The 25,280-nt window shown below is 41.7% G+C and overlaps 1 protein-coding gene across 9 annotated transcripts in view; it reads right to left on the bottom strand.

The window, feature by feature from the left end:
- The window catches only part of si:ch73-103b11.2 (myosin phosphatase Rho-interacting protein), a 36,012-nt gene extending 10,824 nt beyond the window's left edge, over positions 1 to 25,188 (bottom strand). For 4 of the 9 annotated variants that reach the window (XM_053866848.1, XM_053866847.1, XM_053866855.1 and 1 more), the window contains exons 1-15: positions 24,431 to 25,188; positions 20,837 to 20,914; positions 18,911 to 18,976; positions 10,598 to 10,749; positions 9,759 to 9,843; positions 6,485 to 6,782; positions 6,241 to 6,403; positions 4,900 to 5,041; positions 4,500 to 4,604; positions 3,367 to 3,423; positions 3,197 to 3,265; positions 3,013 to 3,102; positions 1,863 to 1,972; positions 1,677 to 1,715; positions 317 to 1,055 (exon numbers count right to left, since the gene is read on the bottom strand). In XM_053866848.1, the coding sequence (XP_053722823.1) occupies positions 317 to 1,055; positions 1,677 to 1,715; positions 1,863 to 1,972; positions 3,013 to 3,102; positions 3,197 to 3,265; positions 3,367 to 3,423; positions 4,500 to 4,604; positions 4,900 to 5,041; positions 6,241 to 6,403; positions 6,485 to 6,782; positions 9,759 to 9,843; positions 10,598 to 10,749; positions 18,911 to 18,976; positions 20,837 to 20,914; positions 24,431 to 24,550 (2,313 nt within the window). In that variant the 5' untranslated portion in view covers positions 24,551 to 25,188. The other 5 variants (XM_053866850.1, XM_053866849.1, XM_053866851.1 and 2 more) reach the window with 5 other exon arrangements.
- Between the last annotated feature and the right edge of the window lie 92 nt (positions 25,189 to 25,280).

Raw genomic sequence — 25,280 nt, 5'->3', positions numbered from 1 at the left:
GTAACAACTGCAACATTTCTGGTCAATACGGTTCAAGTGTGTTTAGCGGGAAAAAACATATTCTATTTCCCAGCCTCTGATAATTAGCAAACTTTTTAACTATCACATTGACTGAACTTACTGGACTATAACCGCCTGCAGAAAGATCAGCAGACAAAGAGACAGTTTGTTTTAAGTGTGGACTTCGTAGTCCAGCAGGATTTATGGTGTGAAAAGGAACATAAATGTTGGACCATGAGCATGCACATAACAGCGCGATATAACCACTTTTGTTAAAATACACTTATATGCAAATTATCTACCGACTTAAACATACCTCTTTGTCAAGAAGCGCAGCAAGCTCATGTGCGGGTAGTCTGCTGTCAGAGTTAGCAGAGTTTCCAGTCGAGATGGGCACCTGCTTCTCTTCACGTAATGGTGTGGTCTCTACCTGATGCCATCGCTGTTCAATCTCTTTCCTAACGCCTGAGGTTCCGTTGACATTATCTCCGATGCCTGTGTGCAAGGCCGTAGGGTGGTCAATTTCCATCTTTCCTTGCTCTTGGCACACCGCCACAGATGGCTGCACTGGGGTTGTAGTGTTCAGTGTTGAAGTCATGGTGACTGTAACTGCATTTGGCATGTGAGTTGGACTACCACGAGCAGTGGGATGGAACCCTTTCCTCTCATTTTCCTTTTCTGCAGCACAAGTGACAGGGGCTTTCAGGGAACAGGTAGATGCAGGAGAGGATGCCAGGGAAGAAGCTGACGACGATGAGGGAGAGCAATGAGAAGAGGTTGTTGAAAATGATGAACTGAGATCTACTGTATCTGCCCGCTGCTTTGAACACTTTTCAGAATCCCGGATTTTAAACTCAGTCCAGTCAAAGGTCTTCGACCGTCCCTCCCTTCGACGCTCCAGAGCACGACTTTTTCTCGGCTCAGTGTGAGCAGCAGAAACACTGTTGCCAACAGGCTGCTGCTGGACCCCACTCTTGGGGGATTGTAGAGGCGGGCTGGCAGTTAGACATGGTTCCAACAACACTGGTGAGTTTATCTTCTCCTCAGGAAGGGATCTGTTTGGAAAATATGTATTAATATTTTATCTTGTGTTTACAAGGGACATAAAACAGGCATAACACATTTTCCAAAACAAAAGCTGACCCAACAACCCTGAATTATGATAAACAATGGGAAGGTGTGCTGTCAGTTAAATACTGCTCTTGATTAAAGGGCGTGTTTATAGAAAGCCATTGTTATCACAAAAAGGGGACCAGAGGTCTAAGGAGAGTGAAAAACAGCAGTCCAGAATGAGAAAGATGTGACTGATATGTTAAGACTGCATGCAGAGAAGTCACACCTATCCATCATTCTCCAGAGTAACCAGCAACCTTGGCACAGCTGAGGGTCAAATAAGGTCAGTGTGTATATGTGTAATTTCACTCATCACACACCCTTCCTGCACCTCTAGACATAAAAAGTGAATCGTAGTAACATTCATATTTATAGAGCAGCAAAGCAGTCTATCATAGCTTGTTTATGTGATTGCATCGTATGTCTTCTTTGGCACAACTGACAAGGAAACATTACTCAACAATCACATGACAGGGTAGGAAGACAAACACGCCGGCTGACATTGCAGAGCAATAACATCACTATACGAGGAGGGAGGATATTTAACACACAAGCGTTCCAACCTGGGCTTCAGAACGGATAGTTTCAGAGACAGGTTTTTCCTGGAAGCAGGTTGAAAACACCAGTTCAGAAAGGAGAAGCAAGAGGGAATGAAGGGTACAGAGGAGAAAGGGATTACAATCAAATAAGTGAGAAAAGCAGCAGTTGCATCCGCCTGCAATCAAATGTTGATCCTCTTTGGGCATTACCGTGTGACATCCGGGGCGATAACAGGCCGAGCGTTCTTCATGATGGCCTGAATCCAGTTGCGGCGGATTCCCGAGGTCATGGCTGACAGAGTGCAGGCTCCATCTTTACACTGAACAAACGGAGGCATTATATAAATACAAGTTCAGAAAATGAAATGAAACTGTTCTGGGCATGATTTCAAAATTTCCTTTGCTTTACATTATAATCATTAATCTGATTTTTCATGCTCTCTAATACAATTGCAGAAAATTGTCAAATGCTTTAGGACTTCCAGGCAGAACCAAACTTTCAGCCATCGTGTCAAAACGGCTTGCTATTATTTTTGACATCTGTCTCTTTACTGTGTGACTAACACATTCCAAAGTAAACTCATGCGGGCATATTGTGAGATTTGAATTAGTCTTCTACAGTCTGTAACTATTACAAGCTGTCCAGATAACAACTGACAAAAAAAAGCTGAAAATCTGAATGCTATCTCACATAGACTGTATATTTCATGGATATTCTGAAACCAAAATTAGTTTCACTTTTGTGTTCTGGATGCACAAAACTGCTCGAGTTTCAAACAGGCTATTAATTTAGCATGAAGTGAGTGTTAAGGGATCAGGCACTTAAGTCTGATGTCAGGATTAAGGATTGTGTTCAACTGCACAACAGACTGAGCGAAACCACACTATAGAAATCAGGATGTGTTCACACGAGAACTGGTTTCTTGACAACATATCTCCAATAGATAAATTACCGAACCACCACTAAAATGACCCAGGAAATTGGGTTAACCCTAGCCCATTGATCATGAAACAAAGCACAAATAAATGTTTATGTTCACACGGTGATTTGTTGCTGAAGCACTGTGGACAAAGGCAGGACTGTAGGATGCAAAAGGGTGAGGTAAGCAGATCATGTCGAACATCTATTACAAAGGGGAAGGCTGGTAACAGTTACAGATTTAGACCAAGGTGATGTCAACCTTCAGACAGAGAAGTCCTCCTTGACAGACAAAGAATGGCTTCAAAAAGAGAAATGGCAAAACCTGACACCCCAAGTTGCACCACATGGTTTCAAAAGCTGTTTATAGACTGTCAGCAGACAGCAAAGCAGCATGTTGACAATAGGTCAAATTTAACTGGTCGAACTGATGACACTGACCAGGATTTGGAATCCGTAATTCCTCTGGACTGGGAACTCTTTGACATCATAACATGTTGACAGATCAATCTCCCCATCAACTTGTGAAGCCTGGAGATTAGGGAAATCATTACTGTCAGACGCCTTAACATTGGGATCAATTTCAAGACAAAGGAGATCAATCACACTACAGGACATTACTCACCTCCTCAGCTATTGAGTCTTTGTAGTACCTCAGACTCTGATCAGTGAGGACAAACCAATGCTTCTTCCACTGAGAAAGACAACAGAAATGTGTAGATTCGATTAGATTTTAGAACTTTATTGATCCCTTGGGAAGACTCCCTCTGGGAAATGGCAAAGCAAGAAATTTACCACTCCATCTTCATAGAGCTTGGTCATCCATCCTTTTTTGAAGTTCAGCAGGTCAGGCTACAACGACAGCACATTTTAGTATCTGAACAGTCAGACACCGTTTGACACAATCTGAAAACATTTTCAAAACTAAATTATTACATTTGCTTATGTTCAGCTCCGCATCCAACTGTAATGAGTGCCGGCATATGAGTCAAGCATGACAGACTAGCTGGGAGAGTAGGATTCTCCCTGTAAAACAAACTAAAGTGCTGTCTAATACTTCATATGTACAAAACAAGGCCCTTAACAGTTAACAATACCTTGCTTCTGTTGAACTTCATCAGGTTTGGAGTCATTGCTTGGCAGAGAGTCATCCTGACTGCTCTAACTTATGTTGACAAGCTACTTTCCAACAGTCTCTGGGACACGACGGCTTCGGTGCCGGCTATTTATATTAACCACTAACAGTTGTGTGAATGTGTATGTGTGTGGGCATGGGCGTGGTTTCTGGCAGCTGCAGGACAGACAGGAAAACCAACCACATACTGAGTAATCTCAGACCTCATATCAGTAGCAGACTGGCAGGAGACAGACACCGGGAGGACCATTTACAAATATAAGCAACTTCGTGGTCATAGTAAAAGTCATGTTGCCTGTTTGCCAAGTAAGTAAGAAGATGCACGTTGGCATTTAAACATGTATGGTTTGTACACAAGCTACCAAAATCAATCACACTTCAAATGCCTGATGCCAGTGGTCTCACTCAGGCAGAAATATGGCTCAGTGAATAATCTGCACTATTACTGAAGAGGACACTGAACCAAAAGTTGTTGTATTTTACTTTGACATGTCAACTATGACCCTTTTTCGTGGTCAGAAATTATGCGTGTCACGAGGAAGATCTGGCAGCCAACAATCGAACTGCCACAGCCAAGGATGAATGAATCTGAGTGCGTCTCTGGTTCATTGTCATAATTTTAAACCTACAAACATATTATATAAACCATCACTGTCAAATCATTGAACAAGCCCTCACATGATATGAATGTTGTCACTGAAGACGCATGCTAGAATCATGTGTAAATACATGTGGACACATAAATGAGATATAAATAGGATATTTGACAAAGGGAACAGCTAAAAATGTTTACCGTCAGTGAAGTCTCTGCACTTTTACGATCTAGTGATTTGGCTCGTCTCAAGTTGGAAAAAGAGTTGGATCCGTCTCTGTCTTTTGCAGCATCTAAAGATATCTCCTATAAAAACACAAGGTCAAGTTATTACAACAATTAGAAGAATTTGACATGGGGCTGGAGGCGTCAACTCCAGGGCTGAACAAGGACTCAAGAGCTTCTCTTTGCTTCACAGTGCATTGGAGCAGTTTTTTCTTTGGCCACAGAAAAAAAAGAACTCCGAAGTGCATTTTTTCTGTGGTTAAACTAGGGATGATGTGCATCATCCCAAGTTCAGCTCACATCCCGAGCTGAACACTACAAACTTTTACTGAGGTCTCGGTCTTAAGTAAGTAATGTTTTAAGCAAAAAGACCTACATGCTTGTTAACAAGGTAGCGCCTCTCGCTGCGGCCTTGTCTATGGATGTTGTTGTCACTTGAGGTCAGCTCATTGGACGTGTTGATATCCATGCCTTCCACATGCGGAACATCCTCAAAATGACCAATCGCTTGAGGTCGCCTGGGAAATGTAATAAAAATAATGGCAATGACATACAGGGATCATACATAAAGTTTTGTGTACACATGTCAAATCAGATTGAATTAGTTTCATGAGGCTTCAGTACTTTCGACTTATACAAGACCAAAACATAGCTATGCTGACATGCAATATTAAACATGGAAACATTTACATGAGCGCAATAGAGGGCCGACATTAACAGAGTTGTGAATAAAAAGCGAGAGGAGAGATAAGATAACAGGAAACATAACAACTTGGCTATTTGATAACAATGAGCTAAAATACATGAAACCAGTGTTTATAGATTCAGAAGCTAAGGAGATCCAAAAGGAGGCCAGAAATGCAGGGGCAAAAGAGCAGGAATCAGCAGTGATGCGCAGGCTGAGCAATGGGACAAGAATAAATGGTGAGGAATCACTAGATTGTTCCAAAGCCCCTGGGAAGGTAAGGGAAAAAAACAAACAAAGGAGCAAGATGTGGAAGACTCTGATACGAAACATGCACAACAATCCCAAGATTCTGATGAAACCAGTCGCATAAGCAGCAATAGCAAACGCCAGGATGCAGTGAGGTACCACAGGATGGCGCTCTTTAACTATAATCTCCTATCGACTCCCCATCATGAAGAAGATTTAGTAAAAGCGGCTCATTAAGGTCCCCTCCACCTGTTTTGTGATTTCCTTGTGAATGTACAGCATGAAGGTTGTTATGCAATTCACTTTTATTGTTAAGTTTATTAAAATACGGAGGAGAAATCTAATGAATCAGATAAGAAATTGAATAGAAAAGCAGGCTTTTGTAAAAGCTTATCATTATCTATAGGTTCTCACCTGCGCTCCTCCCCAAAGAGTCGAGCCACTTCCTCTCTACCAGGACTGCGTGGTCGTGCTCTGAGCGCTTGATCCTTTATCTCTGAACGAAAAGCTTCACTGTTGGTCAGCCTTCGAGCCAGTGGCACGTTTGACAACACTGCATATTGCCTGTCTGACCGACCCGCCCTTCCAACAAACCCCCTGACACAACCAGGGTTCTCTCCACCACCACGGCCCTCATAAGAGGGTGAAGTACCACTGGGATCAGAGTCCAACGAGTTCTGGGAAGAGCTGATGGTGGAGTGACCAGCAGATAGGGCACTTGGGGAGGGAAGAGGATCTGAGGCCTGAGTGGGGGACATTTGGGGTTCAGACTCAGAGTTGTACCTGGGACTAGCTGGTCCTAGGAAGGTTGAGGATGCAGAAGAAGACAGCGGGAGAGACTGTGGTGACTGTGGAAGCTGTGAAGATGGCTCAGACTTTGTCTTCTCCAGGGAAAAATATCCACTCTCCACTCGTACCTTTCGCCCACTACTCACAGTGCCAACATCTGAAATTCATAAGGAAAAATACTGACAATCACAGCACAAAAACATTCCCACAATTGACATGGGAACAGTAAAACACTGACCATCCTTAGTAGTGACACTGGAGTCTGGCTGGCTCTGGCTGAACTGGCTCAGGCAGGAGGCACTGCGACTGCATGGTATAGTAGTCTGGCTCCAGCGGCTCTCCTCTTGCCACAGTGTGGCACTACTCGTTGGGACACGTTCAACACTACCAATAGTGCTGGGAAGAGATGGGCTGCTGCCTCCTCTGCTTCTGGTGACCGTCACCTTGGCAGGACCAGGCTCCTGGGCAGGGATTTGAGTGGGAAGGATTGGGAGGGAGGAACAAAGGTCACAAATGGAGGCAAGGTCATGAAGGGTCTACAGAAAACACAAGAAGCAAATTAAACCAGCTTCACGATGAGTGAAATTCAAAAAACACTTTTGCTAACTTGAATGTCCCCTTACAAAGCACACTCAAAAATATTTTTTTATGAAGACAGAATAATATTCAAGCAGCCTGTTCAATTTAACTGGGCAAGGACTCATTACGTATATCAACATAACCTCCTCTGTTTCCCTTTTCTTTCCAGGCATCATTTTCAGTAGTTTCAACCACCAAAATAACAGTGCCAGAGACCCACAACCCACGCTTCTCCTCAGGTGAGTAGGAGTCATGCATTAACAAGCTTATCTTATCTGTAGCCTTATTTTTGAGCTGCTGGGAAGAAATCTCCAAGTGCACCCTGATATACATGTGTCACCTCTGGTGTTTACTGTGGTGAGTAAAGACAGTCCTGTCACATGCAAATGACAGACTGTCACTAACCAGTCGTAATGCAGCAGGTTGCAAATCATCTCTTATGCCCCACTTTGGGAACCACTGATCTACTCTATCACACGCACAAAAGGATTTGTGTCTGTGTCTCATACCAGTAATTACTGAGAGCCAAACTACAACAATCAATGATAGACATGATCAGGCGAACACAGAATGCTGAACTCCATCCACCAGCCAAACAGACACAGTACTGTCACCCCAGAGGAAATGCAATTGTCGAGACTCACTCATTGTTAGATACAACTTGTTGCACAAGAGTTGGCAACAATCCATAAAGGTAAGATCTTGCATCATTGACACAGCACACCAATGTTTGTCATAGTTTCTTGTCAAACATTTCTTTCTTCCTTTGTACTTGAGGTCAGGTTCTGTGGCTCTACCCAGAAGATAAACAAGTGCAACTGAGGAGAAATATTACTCATGGCATGATCTTTGTGGTAGAAATAAAACTACTGCTCAATTAGAAACTGAAGAGCAAAGACCTGGTGGCAGTGAAGTGTGGGGCACAGCTGGTAGAGTACATGACAATCAATACGCAAAACAAGGATATAAAGCACACCATATAAAGTAACAACGTCCACTTTCATCTCCAGGTTAATGGTACAATGGACTACATTTGTAGTCCAATGGTACAATGGACTACATTTGCAAAAACTTTCAGCAGGGGCAAACATATCCAAGGGTCCGAGGCCATGAAGCGGGTTTTAAACCAGGCTCTATGGACCATCAGCTTGTCATTGGTCAAATGCTTGCTCATTCTTTTCCCTTTCTAACAAAACCAAAACAAAAACACTCAAGCCCTGAATGTGATCTTGTATACAGAGACGTGGTTAGTAGAGTTCTAGTCGAGACCAAAACCAGAGCCTAAAGAGACCAATCAAGACTTTGAGGGCCTGAGAACGAGGAGTTTATTAGTCATATAGACGCGCACACACACATTTATTTCTTACAACGAAAGAAATGGCGGCCGTTTTTTCAAAGTAAATCAAGTACTAAAATGCTACCACTGGAACAAACAATGTATCTGTGCTGGTCCAGAGGTCTCTGTATTCCCGGGTTTTGGTCTCAACTAGTTCTCGGGATAGGTGGTCTCGACTACAACAGGAATATACAATGCAGTCACTTAAGTAGTAAAGAATGAACAAACAAACGTGAGCCCACAGCACCAACAGTAGTTGTTCAAGACAGCTGCTCTGAAAGAACAAAAGTCTATGTTAAAACACATTCAGGGTCATGGAAGTGTCACCACTGTCTCTCAGCAAATGAGCGTTTGTGTTAAAACTCAACAAGGTCAGTGGGATTGAGGTCGATGTCATTAGAGAAGTCAGACAATGAACCTCAGAGGAAATTTTGTGTGCAGCTACCACAGAATTTGGCCACGCATCAAAAATGAGGCATGGAGAAGGGGAGAACTCCGACTCTCTAGGTGGTCTGAACACAAACATATGACATGGCTATTATTAATCTTGTCACTGAAACCATTATCACGGTGATGTAACATGACCAAATCTTGTTATTTCACTGCATTTCTACCCACAAGAAAGATACCTGACTCCGACACGTGTACATATTAATCTTGTAATGACATGAAGAGTTTTGGTTCCTTCGGGCATTTAATGCCAAATGGAAGCCACATGTACGACTTGAAAGACTTAGCCTCTTTCAATTACCCTTGAATGGACCCGTATTTTGGTTTCCTAATTGCGATATTTGTGAAAATATACTTGATAACTCAATCTTGACAACCGGTTGGACATTACTCTAAACTTGTGTCAGATATATGTAGTTGTTAATTAATAACACTGTACTGTATACGCGTATGAGGGCACGCCCTCCCCCAGAACTTCTTGGGCACTTCAGTGCGCTCCCATAGCCCATCAACATACTGTAACTATGGGTCAAATGATTCTTCAGCAGAACTCTCAGCACAGAGGTGCACAAGACCTTCCACAGTCAGGTGAGAGTGGCTTGCAGTCCTCCAGTGCTCAATGACTGGGCAAGCTCAGAGACACCCCTGGAATGGCGACGCCGGAAGTGGAACGTTCAACCTGAACAATTTTTATATATTTGTTTTCAGCTGTAACAGATCCTCTTAGTGACATGCATGTAAATGACCTACTTTTTGTCAAGCTGAGCATCACTTATTATATAAAACAAGTGTGAATAAAATACAATAATACAATATAATAATAAAAATAAAAAACACATTCTCCTTAGATGTATAGTTATATTTTGTTTTGTTTAAAAAATACATAGATGCATAAAATACATTGCTACAGCTGTTTGTGACAGCTGGATATGTATTTTTTTTAGTGGCTAAACAGAAGCAAGCAAAAAGCGTACTGCCCGACCGGCTCTCTGTCACCTAAAAGAAAAATATGCAGAAAAGAAACAAATGCTTACGTCCCTAAAATGTATTTCTTCTTTGTCATTGAGAGATATATACAGAGAAAATAATAGGGGAAGTGACACATTCTCAGTCCTTTCTTCATGTAAAGGAAAGGTCAGCATTCTACCTGTTGAGTGGGTGGGTCCACTTTGCGTTTCTTCTTCTGGTTCTGTTTGTTGGTTCTGGGGTAGATCATGAGAGCTTCTTGCCAACTGCAAAACAAGACAGAAACATATGGGAAACGCTAACTCAATAATACTTTCAGTTTACAAAGGAAAAACAAGGTGACACAGCACCTACACAGAAGAATAATGGATCCTGACTTTACTTACCATGTTTGTTAATTGTCCGTTTAAAAGTCTGTGATTGGAATTTGCTTTGACTTTCCAGAATCTCTGAAGTAATCTGTGGACTTCTTTTTTCAGAAGTCAGAGCTAATAAAACCTCTACTCAATCAGTGCTATACTCTCACCACTAATCTCTCACCATGTGTAATCACCCACAATGTTTGTAGAATCATAAACGGCTGACAATTAATGCTACAGTAGAGATGACCTTAGTAATACTGCTGTTCATAAGTAAATAAAATAAAATAGGTCAAGAGGAGCAATAATTAATCATGTTGCTTGGCCGAACTGATCAAATGACTTTGGGTAAATCTTGCCAGTTTAAATAAGGCTCAGTGACGTCCAAGAAGCATCACATGGGAACCTGATAGGAGAGTGGGAGGTGTGCAATGACAGAAAATAACAAGGAGTGGGCGTCATGAGTCACAGCTTTCCAGCTTCTGGAGATGACATGTTCACGTGAAGCCTGATTCTGAATATTTCAATCCAAGTTCATTAAATAACATGTTCCTTGTGAAGGAAATCTGAAGATGAACAAAGAGACAATCGAAGAAAATAACCCAACCCTATGCTACGCAACTCACTTCTAACTAAATACTTAAACTGCATCAATACACACCCATTGATAATTTCTTTGCATTCAGCCCGAATGAAGTGCTCCTTCTCCGGGGTCAGGATGCACAGAGAGTTCTTTTGACCTGTCCTGGACTCTCCATCGATGACGTCCAAACACTGGTTCATATTGATTGTACCCTGTGGCAGAGTCGTGGGCTGCAAGAAACGGCACACAGAGAAAATGTTAAATGTGGTACTCAACCGACTTGCACATACATCTCTCCAGATGGCACACAATCTGCCCCAGCATTGATTTCATGCCAAGAGTTGCAAGCCACACTCCACTGTAACCAATTGATGCCCAAACCAATGCCCTCTCAGATGCTTATATGAAGTGAAGAGATGGACAAACACATGGGCAACTTTAGCTTCAACCAAAGCAGGCAAGTTCATTTTTACGTTGGGTCGAGGCACATTATACCACCTCTGGAAGTACATGAGCATCTGAAACAAAAAAAAAGAAAAACAACACAACACGCAAGCAATTTTCCAGCTGCTGCTTGAGTTAGATACAGGAGTCAAAAACGTAAAATGGAGCAACATTATTGGTTCTTTCAGCAGATGCCATTTAATCTGCTATGTGCAGAGAAGAAGAAAATAGAGAAATGTCATCGGCCTGCAATAAGTGTATTATGCTTGGCTAATCACTGTAGCTGTATTTCACAGTAATTATAGGTGACTTCTTGGCAAGTGGTGAAAGGTGAACAGTACCATGCAAACCTGTTCTCTTCTATGGCTTATTACTGAAGTGAGTGCTTGAACCATTCCAGTGCCCAATTAGAGTCGTTTTGCCAAGAGGGTTTGACTCAGTAAGCCACTTTATCTTGGTTTGATTTTTTGTGTCCATGGTTTTTAAATCCACAAAGGGCCCTTCACACTAAGACAAGGGGTCCAGGCAACAGCCTGGCATGACAGAGATGGAGAGACAATCAGATCTTGGGACAGCTGGGTGAGGGCCTGGGCCTGCTTCACACTGGACAGGGAGACAGGCGTCAGCTTGACATGAGAGCTCTGTCACTCTCAGACTGGGTGCAAGGATGGAGCTATAGTGATCGAAAGAGCCATTTAAAAGGCTTATACGGAAGGTTAAGAGTCTCAAGCAGAATACCAGTAAGAAAAATAAGGTTTTGTGGACTATGACTTCAGATTGCTCAACCATCTGTCTGTGTAAACAAATCTAGAGTGCACTGCCCATGTGGGCTTGTCCTTGAGCTGCAGTCAGAATAGGATAAACATCAAACAATTTCAGATTCAGGGAGCAGTTGTGCAAGCAGATTAAGACTCCGGTTTCATAAGCGCACAAGATCTCTTTTGAATTGAAATATCTGATTCACAGTCTGGAAAGTGTAAAATCTAAAGCCACATCGCTTCACCCACTGGATGTAGTGTTTTTGTAATTTAAAAGCAAGGCAAGAGTACCTATTAGAACAACTCCTGGATGAATGAAGTTCAAAGAGTGGACTGCACTGTGTTCAAACCTATGCGTGGATTTCACATCTAGGTTTCCCACAAAGAGCAGGCACTGCAAACATGGCAAGTACATACTATAACAGTACCAGTCTGGTCACTCATTAAACAGGTGGCACTACAGCTGACATATTGCGATATAAAGTGAGCCAAAGACACAAGGTAAAAGAGAGAATATAGAACTAGAATACTGATCAATAACAGAATTTCATTTGTCTGTTTGCAGCACAGCGCTAAATCACAATAAACGTTTCATACCAGCATATATGCACATACCTACATTCGTAATGTAACTGTTGCTACTGCCCCCAGAACCTGGCCCCATGAACCTACAACCCTCTGTCACCTAGCCTAGACCGAATCCTTCTCCATGGGCCACCATTCCTCACAATAGCCTCTTTGTGATACACCACCAGTCCACACAATGTTGGATTGTCAGCCGGCACAGTCTATCGAGACACTACTCTCTCCTCCCTGTTTAACCCTCAACAAGGAAATGTCCAAGAGACGAGAGACCAAAACAAGTGCCCTATTGTGATCACTGTATTGAAATTATGGAGCCAACGTAATCTTATTCTTTTCTGAAGTTGTTCAGACAATGTAACAAATACTTTTGTCAATGAAAGCAATTGAGCTGTGGCCAGAGAGATTTCATGATCACAAAACGCATTCCTACCATTGTCTGAGAACTGCAGGACAGTCACCTGAAAATATAAATGCACCATATGACAAAAAGTAGTAATTTCATTGCACTGGAAGCCTAAACTGCACAAAAGAGACTTGTGAATTTGAAAGGTGGCTACATTGATCTTATAAATATAAGATCAATTTATAAATATGAGCATTAACAATCGGGATGGTTCTCTGGTCATTGTCTCGGAACATAATCTATTTACATGAAAATACATTCTTTACGTGATGTAACACTGTAGCTTCTATAATGTAGCATTTATAGTAAGTAAATAAATACAATGAAACTACTTTGGATGTCTGGCCGTCGGTGAAACACTCCGTTGAAAGTGTATCTAGAGCCTTTTCACACACTAGTTTTGGTACAGCGTATTTGCTATCAAGGGTGGGGTCAAGATCAACAGAGGCTGCAGGGAATATGCTAAAGAGGAAACTGCTTTTTTGGGATCGAGAATAGCCTTTTAGGATGTGCATGTAAAAGCAGGCAAATATCCACGGTTGACAGCAATTCACATCTCCTATTTGGTGAAGGTTTAATCAGGAGAGTCTGAGGTAATGCAAGAAAAATGATACTTATCTTGCCAGTCTTGTATCAGGTAAATGAGCTTGGTGAACGGACAGCAACTTCATAAATCTTCCCGAATAAAACCCCCAAATGATGGCCACTTAGCAATTTGCAAGCACATAACACAGGAGTTCAAAACCTGATAAAGTGGCACCAGGTCATCCATGGTTACAAAAATGGAAAACATTCAAGTGTCTTTAAAGTTCAACATCTTCTCCTCATTACTGATAACAGCTATTACGCAATAAATCTGCCCAACAACGCTGCACAACAGACGTAAACACATTATTAATTCCAATGAAATGCCCTGAACCAGCTGTGGGTAAAGGACCTTTGGCGCCAGTTGGCTTGAATCACCTGCAAGTAGTTGCTTCAGAATCTAGCATGCCATCTCATTCTTTAAGTCCACTTGTCTCGGCTGATTTCATGCAGTTGCTTACTTTACATGGGGAAACGGTAACATTGGTAACTCCGGGAGACACTTGCCAACCTTTATTTATGTATGAACGCAACTATGTTGAGAAAAGTATATTCAGATGACAAATTTCATACCTCAAAAGCTGTCTTTGTTTCAGGTATTTTGTACAGTTAGAGCGCTGCCACACATCACTGGTATGGCTCAGGTGCCGGAGTATAGGCTGCCCTGGCGATGGTTACATAGCAACCACACTAAAATTACTGGAAACAGTGGATCACAGCATTTCAGGAAAATTGACATTATTTTTCAAAGGCCACCAATCTGACATCTATTCAACAGATAGTTAAGAGAAGCTGGTGGGTGGTGAGCGAACTGCCTCTCTTATGGAGAGGTGAGAAGATGTGGGAGGTTTGTGCTGCATTATGAGACCAACACTCCACAGAGCATGGAATGCAGAGGAGGAGGAAGAGGAGGCAGAGTTGGAGGATGAAGAGTATTTAGTGAGCATATCAGACAGCATGCCGAAGGTGGACACAATGTTGCTGCGCATGTAAAAAACGATCCTGTTTAGATCCCTGTTAAAATCAACAGCGTGGGTAATCCTGCAGTGAACCAGATGTGACACAAGGGTTTGGGAGGCTACACAGGTGCTACAATCCAGGTGTGTGATGGAGCAGATGTGTCTGAACACGTTGTTCGTAGTACAGTAGTCAGCTTATTAAAATGTGTCAGATCAGACGAGTACTTTCTCTTGTGTGTCACAATAGTCTGTGTGAGAGCAGCTGTGCATAGTGGCCCACTACACCGTGATTTTGACCCTTATGCTGGCTTTTAACCGGCATAGCGGGTCTTGCTGGTCCTTTATATACAAGTGTGGCTCACACTGTAACCAGGCCTCCACCTCATTGCCGCTCCACACTAACAGCACCATTTCAGTGTTCAGGTTGTTATGTTAATGTGGCTTTAGTTTCTTACTCAAGTCTGCCATCTTCATTTGTGGGTAGAACAATAAATACGCCACCTATAGGACTGGCATTTGTATTACATCATTTTAAAAACGTCTATCATTGACATTCCAAAACATCAGTTGCTTGTGACTGACATTGGATGCATTAAATATTGTAATATTTCCATGTCTAAATGTACCATATTTAGATGATCACAATGTGAAAATGTGTCACTCTAATGAAAATACTCAAGCAGCAGCAAAACAAGCACAGCAAAAAAGGCTGTACCTGGGCAGAAAATTGCCCCATGTAAAGAAGCTAATCTGAGATGTTACTAAGCAACTTGAATTAAAGATGAAACTAAATATATATAATAAATATATACATACATACATATGCACACCACATTGCGTGTTGCATCAAAACCCAGCAGTGAACAATTATTATAATTGACCAGGCGCAGATTATGTTGACTAATCGCCTAATGCATGCCTCAGTTCTGTTAAAAATAAAACTATGAATTTGTTGACGTTCTGCGATCAGACATAGAGAGTTTTGATTTAGAGATTTAACTCTGAGGTCCTTTTTGAGCAACAAGAAAAGATATGGATGAAGCAGGAGGAGTCATAGAAGAATATATTGTTTTGATCCCCAGGGCATCAGGGACTATGTTCACACGGACAGGGAAGGGCTTGAGGTAAACAGAAGAATGCTTGGTGTTCATCTTTAATGCTGCATCTGCCTGACAGTACGGTGCTCATAAAGCAAACCTGCATATTGCTTCAACTACCAATTATTTTAGTAATTTATTTAGTTTTCAGTTCACTCATCAGACGAATACAGAAACATGAAAACAATATGAGCAACATGCATAAAAAGGTTGCTCCATAAAAAAGAACTGTTTTAAAGGTATGGAATAACCCCTTTTCAAGTCGTGAGCTGTGACTGTTCTGTGTGGTAGCTACACAGTTGCAGCAGACGCAGATGATCAAAAGCTGGATGAAGTCTTCCCATGGTTTTCCGGCATTGTGAAACGGGGACAGTGACCCCTGCATAATCCATTGCCGTTTACATTCCAGCAGATCAGTTCCGACTGAATCAATGGGAAAGGAAGGGCAAGGGTTAAATTAGAGAACCAAATACCATATCTCTACAACACATGGCTCACCAACGGCCCACATTTGGTAAACAAGCAATGATAATTCAAGGCTTGCTTTGTCCTGACGAGACCTGTGACCACCATCTGATTAAATACTTGCCCAGATTATTGAACTTCCTTTTTTGCTGTACTGACACCACAGCGACAAACCGCTTGTCGTGCCAAGAGCAGAGCATGACATGAATGTTTGCGAAATAAGGGACAAGAGTGGCCTAAACTAGACCATTTCCTGGCAAGATTGAACGGTGGGGGTGAGTGGAGGTGTATTCCTCAACTAAGCATGGCACCGTAGCCTCTCTGGAGAGCCAGCACAGCTGTGGAGAAGCAGCAAATAAGGATTGTTCACAGCTGTTAGAAGAGAGGTTCCAGAGAGCCAGGAATCTAAAGAACGACCGAAGAAAAGATGAGTCAGCAAGCCGAGTGCGACAACAAGAAGTGACCGCCATGGCGAAGCAGTTATTAGAGCGTGGGTGCTGATCACTGGATCTAACACTGATGTCATGACTGCAGTGTGCTGTGAGTGGGAAGGTTATTTACACCTACATGACTGACCTGTATACAGGTTTGTAAAAGTTTGTTAATTGATTCCTGAGATCAGAATCTGAACGGCAGATGTTTTTGACAGTACCATCCAAATGTCCTCCGTCAAAGGCATAAACACAAACACAAAGAGGCATGCGGATAGCAAGCAAGCATGGACTATCATTAAAAATAAGCTTCAGTGCCAAAAACAAGACAGGAAAGCTGATTCTCAACCCACACACCCCATGTTGTTTTCCAGACTGTATACTGTCCGATGCTGGACTTGCTATTGCAAACTGTTGCTGAACAAAGGGACAAAACATGTCGCCTTGGCAACACTGATTTAACTGTGTTAGGTCATTCTGGAAGAATCTAGCCAGTCGATCCAACTGCAAGAGAAGACTGGCAGTTTTTCTGAGTAACCAGTATAGCTGTCAATACAGCAGTTAAACATGTGACCTCACGGTTTTGGAAACCAAGACTTTGTTTTTTTCCTCTGTCTCAAATGATGGGGTTAAAACCAGACAACATGAAATGATGCAATGTGCAAGTAACGTGGAGAAATGCAGTGATGAGCATCATCCGATAATGTTTGTTTTATATGAAACAGGGACAAGTTGTATCAAGTCGTCAAAAGAAAGACAACTTGGACACATGAAGTTGATCTTGGACTCAGCACAAGTCATGTCAGTAGTGAGTTCAGTGTTAAAATGTCATGACACCAAGTCAGTGTCAATGAGAAATCGTGAGTTTAAGCCGACTTGGAGACGTCGCAAAAAACTTATCTCTAGAAGTGACTCCTTTTCTTTCCAATGGTCAGTCTTGAAACAACAGAGGTGTTCTGAGGGTTTTTGGGAAACCAGAAGGCCAGAAAATTGTTTAAAAGGATACAAATGTTATTAAAAGGTTAACAAGAGGAATCCCATGAGGTAGTCCACATAAAGTGTTCTTCCACAGTACAATTATCGTAGCATATCTTTGTGCACACGTCTCTCCACAGCCACTGTATTTCTGACCATAAAAACATACAAATGTGGTGTTACCATGCTGATTGTTCACATGAGGTGGGCAATCCCAACTTAATTCCAAAGAGATTTGGGATAACCAAGGCAATAGCCAACCTAAATAATTTTCCCCAAGCGCCACTCCACATCCTGCAGGTTTGGACCGCAGCCCATCTGCGTTTGGTTAAATTCAAGACACAAAAACCATAAAAATAGACACAGAGAAAAACAGGAGAACCACATCTTCTACAACCACAACCAGCATTCCTAGACAGAAACTATGATGTGGTTTGGAGCGACATTATACAGACAGACGCTGGCTCTGCTTAGGTATGATGCTGTCATGAGATGAAACATCTGCAACCCTAATAATGCAGAATTTAAAGCATACAGGTAATACTTTTACCGATTAGTGCTGTATGTTTACAAACGTAGTGAGTCCAGAAAACAAATCACTGGCCTCACTGCCAGTGTCGGTAGTTTTCAATGAGGTCTGTGCTGTGTAAAGGTAGGGTTGGTAGGAAATGGGCTAGCTTTGATGGTATCATGTCAGAGTTGTCCCCATTGTTTCTGATGTGGCTGGCGCAGTGTAGCTGGAAATGATGGTGGTATGCCCCACCCCAGTGCCTATAAAGTACTGCATCAGCGGCCACAACAGCCACCTTTATACACAATCAGAGGCTTCTGTACTAATTCATTACAAAACAATTATTCAGACATGTGGTGTGAGCCAAGTGAGGTTCTATATTTAGTGTCACTTGATATTTGCAAATGCACAGCACCTCACATTTGACCCGCCCCTTGGTTTTGATCCTTCAAGGAAGGAGCTGTTGAAAAGATGTCGATCGACATGCAAGAAGATGAGCAAAAGGAGGACAATAATACACTTCTTGCAACATTCCAAAAAGGGACAAATATATAACAGTTCTCCGTGTTGGACTGGTTCAGCAGGGTCAATCAATATTCAGCTTGCACATGAACTGGAGCACATTCAGTCACATTCATCAGTTCAAGTGAGTGACCCACAAGCACATTTCTACAACAGAACAAAAACCTGCATGCACATCAATTTCCAAGAACAAGGTTGGATTTTCTTTTCGTCCCTTTTTTCCAGAACAAAAAGTTGCCATGGGGCTGTTCCACAATATGTGTCAGACCTTGAGCACACAGTCAGCACATGACTCCTAGTATCAACATCATGTGAAGTCACTTCTTTCCTTTTGACACCGCTGTGATGGATTAACCTTAAGTACACTGTTCCTAAGGCACTAGGAAAACATAATGAAGATCACTCTTAGATAGCACTATTAAAACAGCAGAAACACCCAATCGTGCTTGAGGATCTTTTATACAACAAGAACTTTAACAAAATCAGGTATAGGACAAAATAGGTGACTGGAATTGACATTGCAATAAATGGTATTTAATGAAACTAAATGCATCGTTGTTTAGTATTTGAAGTCAGAATTTCAGTCAGACATACAAGATTAGGCTAGGCTAGATGCATGAAGCTGTAACTTAGCAACAGAAGGACAACTGACTCACCATTTCGTCGAGAGCGTAACGGAGTAAGCCATGCTCGTATAAGATGAAGAATCGTCTCTGCCATTTCTACATGAAACATGAAGATCGGACTCATTAGAACAAGAGACAAAATAAACATTTCAATGTCAAAAGAAGCATTTTAATTTTGCAGCAGCCTTCACAGCACAGGACACCTTAGCAGCTGCCCATTTATGCACAATGCATGTACTGTTAAGTCACATATCGATGATGGACCCATCGAATCAAGCTTATTTCATCAGCAACAGTGTTCAACAAAGAAAGCAATTAAAACCTTCTGTCAAGTGTACTTGAAATCCAGTACGTCCAGTTCTGAGAAGAGATAAAATAACTGCTGGAATTGAATGATAAACAGGACAGGACTGAAACAGCACCGTTTGTGAAAATAGTTGGAAAAGTTGAAAAGTATTACATGTTAAATTAAATGATGTTAAAAAGGCCCAGGCTAGCCAGCACTATCCGCAGCACTCGCTCCCAAAACAATTTAGGTTTGAAACAAAAACTGGCATACAAAAAGGCAGAACACAGTTTCTGCACCATGAAATTTTAAATCCACCAAAATGGCAGACTTCATATTATTTACAGATATACAAGGCTAGATTGCATGACAGTGTTGTTTTATTTTAACTTTCACAAGTTCCATGTCTGATTGACATTTTATTTTTAAATAAGGTGCCATTATGTTTTAATGTTTGATGAAGTGCCCAAGCTGTTGTAATGCAGTGTCAAGTTGCTGGGACCTAATTCATAAAATATTGAGAAGAAATTGTATGTCCTAAACCTACAGGGAAATTGATGGCTTCAGAATCCAGAGATGATTTTAAAATGCATTTTAAAATGGAACAAACAACTTTCCAGATGTTGACTTTGGGATATATAACACCAGCCGGGAAAGACCTGGCAAGTCAATAATCCAATGTTCATGAAAGAAAAAGACAAAACAAATTCATCACGTCTTTTTCCAGTGATTTGCTTGTTGGCCTGTGTTAGTCTGAACAACCTGCTCACCTCAGCACCATGTGCAGACCAACAATTACGCCCTCACTGTGAAAAGCTAAATGCCAGAATAGACAAATGATTGTGTCAATGCAGCGGCAGACTGTCAACAACAGTTGAGGTGAAGAATCCAGAGGTGCTTTTTCCTAAAAAAAAACCCATATGGAAACCATCAGTGTGGCTATGAGAACTGGACTTTTCCTTCTCCTCCCCCACATTCTCCTCACTCCTCTTTGGGATGCACCGCCACAGTGTAATCTCAGTGCTGATAAAGGAAGTGGTGCAACAGAGCAAGGCTCGCATTACATGATGCTAGGGGAGCAAGATTTTAGGAATAAAGTCAATATTGGGCTCATTATGGCCTGAGAACAAGGCTCCTAGTGATAGATGTCAAAGACTCCCACAGGAAGCTGCTGATTCCATGAAAAAACTACAGGAGCCAGAATTACCGGACTCACTTTTGTCAGATGTCAAATAAGTGAAACTAGTATGTTGTTGTTTTAACTTGTCAGAACAGCTCTCAAGTTTTGTCAGCAACCTTACAATCACAGCAGTTCACTGCAGAACTCAAGGACATCAAATATATAGCCACATTTACTTGAGACTACAGCATATATTACGCTGCTGAAGGTTACAGTAGAGTTCACTAACCATTATCTATCATTAGTGCAAAAGTCAAGGGAGGACCAACAGGAAGATTTCACTTTTTAAATATTTAAACACATTATTTGAACCACAAGAAGTAGGGCCATGGCTCCTCTGCTCTTCAGACATAAAACCAAGTTACCCTTTTGCTTTATAGAACACTGTTTTCATCTAATTCAGTAAAACCGGACTGAGGGGAAAATGGCAAAACTCAAGCAGAGTATTCATCTTATTTATTTTGAATCCAGCCCTTAAGAAACCACTTACCCGGGATCTGTGTAAAGGATTATCAAAATTTGTTCCCTCAGGAGAAAGAAGCAGCCATCCTCCATAAACAGGCTTTGCCTGGTAAGAAGAAAATACAATTAGGATGTTTATAGAAGCGACCAAACAGAGATGTCAACATGTCAACACACAGTTCAATGCATTTATTCAGGGGAGTTATGACCGCAGGATGGATCACAATCCTTGCCAAAGACCGACGCAATAACAAAAAAAAAGGAGAGGTGGGGGGGTTAAATATCCCACAACACATAAACTAAACCCATACAAACAGTTAAGATTAACTTCAGAGGTGTGTCACAATCACAAGCTGCCTCGAGTTGACTGCAGGCTACAATCTCCAGCTGGCCTCGTTCCACAAAACCATGCTGCCCTGGAAAAAAGTCCAACACTCATGATTTTCACTCTGATCCAGTGAGTGGGTGGAGGATTGTGTGGACAGGCCAGCTTGAAGCAGAAATAAGCAAGAACAACAACAGATATGCGTTAGAAAAGAAGTTACTAAGTCTGGCTGCTTTTGTAACAACACAATTAATGTGAAACTGAAAAACTGCAGTGTTCTGGCATTTTACTTTGGCATGCCTGATCTGAAACCACGCTCACAGTCAGCAGTTACTTTCAGTCGCAGCAGGATTATGTGCACATATTTACCTTTCTGAACCACATTTAATCTCACCCGACCTAACCTTATATTCTCTCACATCCTCACCAACAACATGTGGAAGCCAGAAGAATAAAAATATATACTTCTCCTTAAAAAAAAACAACAACTATTTAATAGATCAACATTTCTACTCTGAATTATAACTGTCAAAATGTAGACAAGCAATATCGCAAAAGACATGAGCAGGAACAACTCCATGAGTCAACTTTAAGCCCTTTTAAATGTTACACACAATTCTTTAAATAAGCCCATGTTCTCTGGTGACGCCTCAGGCTGTATTTACATCATGACATACTTTTGTTTCAACACACAAACTAAAACAGTTACAATGCATTTTTACAGTCTTAGTGTAATTCACTAACATCATTTTAGCACAGAGGCCACCGTAGTGTATGGAACCCTTCTCACATGAACATAACTTCTCACATAACTCTATAAATGATACATATGACATTCAAATTCATTCCACGTTACATTAAAACTCAACCATCCACAACGTCCTGGAACCTTGAACCATGGTTTTGGTTGCACACATCACTTCACCCCAAGTGAAGAACAATCACCCCAAATTCTTCGACTTCCACAGCAGGAAGGAGAACTGAACCCTACTACTCTTGTGCATCATGCATATATTCAACAGAACTTGAAGTCTTGCGTGTTTATCTTTATAATATTGCGTATTTATCAGGTTTATATGCTTAATGGTTTTAGTATTTTAGACATTGAGTTTTTTCTTTTATTGTGATATTTCTACTTTTTTAATATATACTCATGCATACATACATTGACAAGCAAGTATTCTGATTAATAAATCTGACCTTGGAAAGTTGGGGGCATTCAATAAAGAATAATATAGAACGCAAGCCATTTAAAAAGCAAGACAAATGTTAAGAGGCACAACTTGAAAACTGCTAGTGAGGGGAGTCACGGGCAAGGCAGAATCACACTGGCAGTCTATGCAAGTGCAAAGAACAAGGACAGGGACCCAGCATTGTAAAGGAAATCACCTCGCTTCTCCTCACATGACCTGACAGCAGTACGAGCAACGAGCTCCTCTGATGAAGAGAAATGGACCAGATGAAACTAGGTCAATGTTTACACCTCAATCATTCAGTGGTTAAACAGGGACTTTAAATGTGTTTGTTTTGTAACTGTTCTTCACTTCTATAAAAATGAGAAGGTAAGAGAAACAGTAGATCCCCTTCATTTTGGGAACAGTCAATATGATAACTTATATATTTGAAAAAATAAAAAATAAAAGCAGATTTGGTGCATTTTAAAGTTTCAATCACTTTTCAATGTCAGTTTCAATAATAACACAAGTTAATAGGAGCAAAGGAGTTACAGATAAGCAAAGCAAACAAACAATATCAATGTATATGCTGATATTATTTTGGACATCTCTTCTGGTCATTGGTCAACTGAAGTGTATGTTTCCTTTACATGCAGTTAACATCCATTACTCTGTAACCTAAATAGGTCATCCTGAGACATTCAGGCTACATAGTATAAAGACAATTGCAATGCTAAAGTTAGAAACTTCAGACAAGAGTTGCTGATTTTGCATGCAATTCAGCTAGGAAACGAACCACAAGAGTGTCATGGGGAACTGGGATAAGGAGTAACTTCCTTTCAGTTAGAATTGAGAAATAGATTTATCATGTATGAATAAATTAAATCTGGTCACAGAGTGGACTTTCATGGTATAGTACAGGGTTCAACAACCTACAGAAACTATGAGACACCCCAACAGCGCTGAGTGACCTGAAGGACAACTACTTCACTGATATTTTTTTGTTTGTTTAGTTTGTTTTTTTATAACTAGCCTACTGGGGCTTGTCTTGAGGATCCTGTGGGCTGCCTGGTGCTGATGGGCGACATGTCTGTGACCCCTCGCTTGCGATAGAATGCCGAGTTATCATTACTATTCTAAATAAAGAACACCTGAACATAATGGAAGTGGATTAGATGCTAGATGAAAATAAATCCATCTTGGAAAAACAAATCTGATATGACATGGCAAAAGAAAAATGAATTGCAAAATCGAGTCAGATTCCAATTGGACCTTGAGTATTAATATGGGATTTCTAACAAGTCCAAACAGTCCCAGCACGAATCAGATGGACAGCAACATTAGATTAGATTAGATTAGACTAGACTGCCTTTACAGAAAAAATGTCACTGCTAACTTCAGACTAGTCATTTCCACCTATGCCACATGAGCATTCATTAAGCATGGCGGCGTTTCCTGACGCACATGTTACCTAATATTTAATATTGATTTACTCATTCACACACAGAAGTAAAGTACATTTTATGGTGGGGAACAGCAGCCAAACTCCAGCACAAACACTCACGTATGAACAATACATCACAGTTACAAATTAACTGCAATGTACAGGGGTTGGACAAAATAATGGAAACACCTTAAAGCTAAAAAAAGCTTTAAGGTTGTTCCATTATTTTGTCCAACCCCTGTACGTTTGCATGCTATGAAAGGAGACCTAGCCTATATTTCAGCAGGAGAACATGCAATCTCAAGAGGGGATTCATGAACTACTAAGGAGTAATGGTTGTACGCTAGTTTTTGTCTTCGATGATGATAGACAATTCCAGAGAAACTTTTAAACGAATAGAGGGAAACTTAAAAATGTTGGCTTTCACTTTCAGCCACTGTAGTCATTCACAATGAATGAAATGGCAGTAACAGTGACCTAGATCATCCAGAGAGACATCGGAATGGGTGTAGACCGACAAATCGGTGTGAATTAAGACCCAAGCGAGCCCTGGGGCAGGAACACAAATGAAGCCCAATTAAGCAAACGTTTGCACTTCATGGGCCACTAAGAGCGTGAACACCAAACATGCAGGCAACACTCCCTTCTACAACAGTACTGCTATGCATTAGTCCTCACCTGGCTCAGGTCTTCGTCGTTGAGAATGTGGGATTCTCTGGGCTTAAAACAGTTCTGACATTTACTTTTGTTGAAAATGTTGGCCTGGAATTTTCGACAGGGGTTGTCTTTCAGTGACATGTTGGACGAAAACGTCTCAAAACAGATGTCTCAAAAGCTCCGTTAAAAAAAAAACACGGCCCGGGAGTGAATGAATAGTGGCTTCCTCGCTGTCCCTGTACTTCAGTCAACTTTAAGTGATATCTGCGGTGGTCATCTTCACTCCTGGAAGCTCGCCGTCATCTGCCAACTTTTGCTTTACGACTCCGGGAAGTTGACTCGCTGACTTGGCAGACAGGTGGGCACTATGTTTTCCTCAATTACGCGTCTCAAAAAAGGTGTCGAAGTCTCACAGCTGACATTCCGGGCCTCCAGATGACTGCAACGGTCCCGTCAGCCTCCATAGGCGGAACGACACTGCGAGGCAGGGAGTCCACCGTGGCCCCCCTCTAGCTCTCCGCCTACCTACCTAACAAGTGATATCGCCCTCATAGCCGTTAAACATGTCGCGCTTGCAACGTCACCGTTCACAGCCACGCGCTATCCAACTTAAAACACGCCATGGTTGTCACGTCGTCGGCTCCATGTTCGGAGTTCTCCTCGCTGGTTCTAGGACGCAGACTGCGGTCGATGTTTTCGTGAAAATCCTCGCCGTGCCCGGACATCCAGTCCGAGGAGAGGTGGGTGGAGCTTGCTTGAGTGACAACCGTTCCTGCCGATCAGAGCTTTGCAATTCCACGGACCAATAGGAAGTCTTATATAGCTGACGAGCCGTAAGGGGCGGGCTTTGAAGCAAAGTAATCCCTTTTCA

The sequence above is a fragment of the Synchiropus splendidus genome, chromosome 5, assembly GCF_027744825.2.
Source record: "Synchiropus splendidus isolate RoL2022-P1 chromosome 5, RoL_Sspl_1.0, whole genome shotgun sequence".
Classification (NCBI taxonomy): Eukaryota; Metazoa; Chordata; class Actinopteri; order Syngnathiformes; family Callionymidae; genus Synchiropus; species Synchiropus splendidus.
This window is presented reverse-complemented; position numbering and strand designations above follow the sequence as displayed.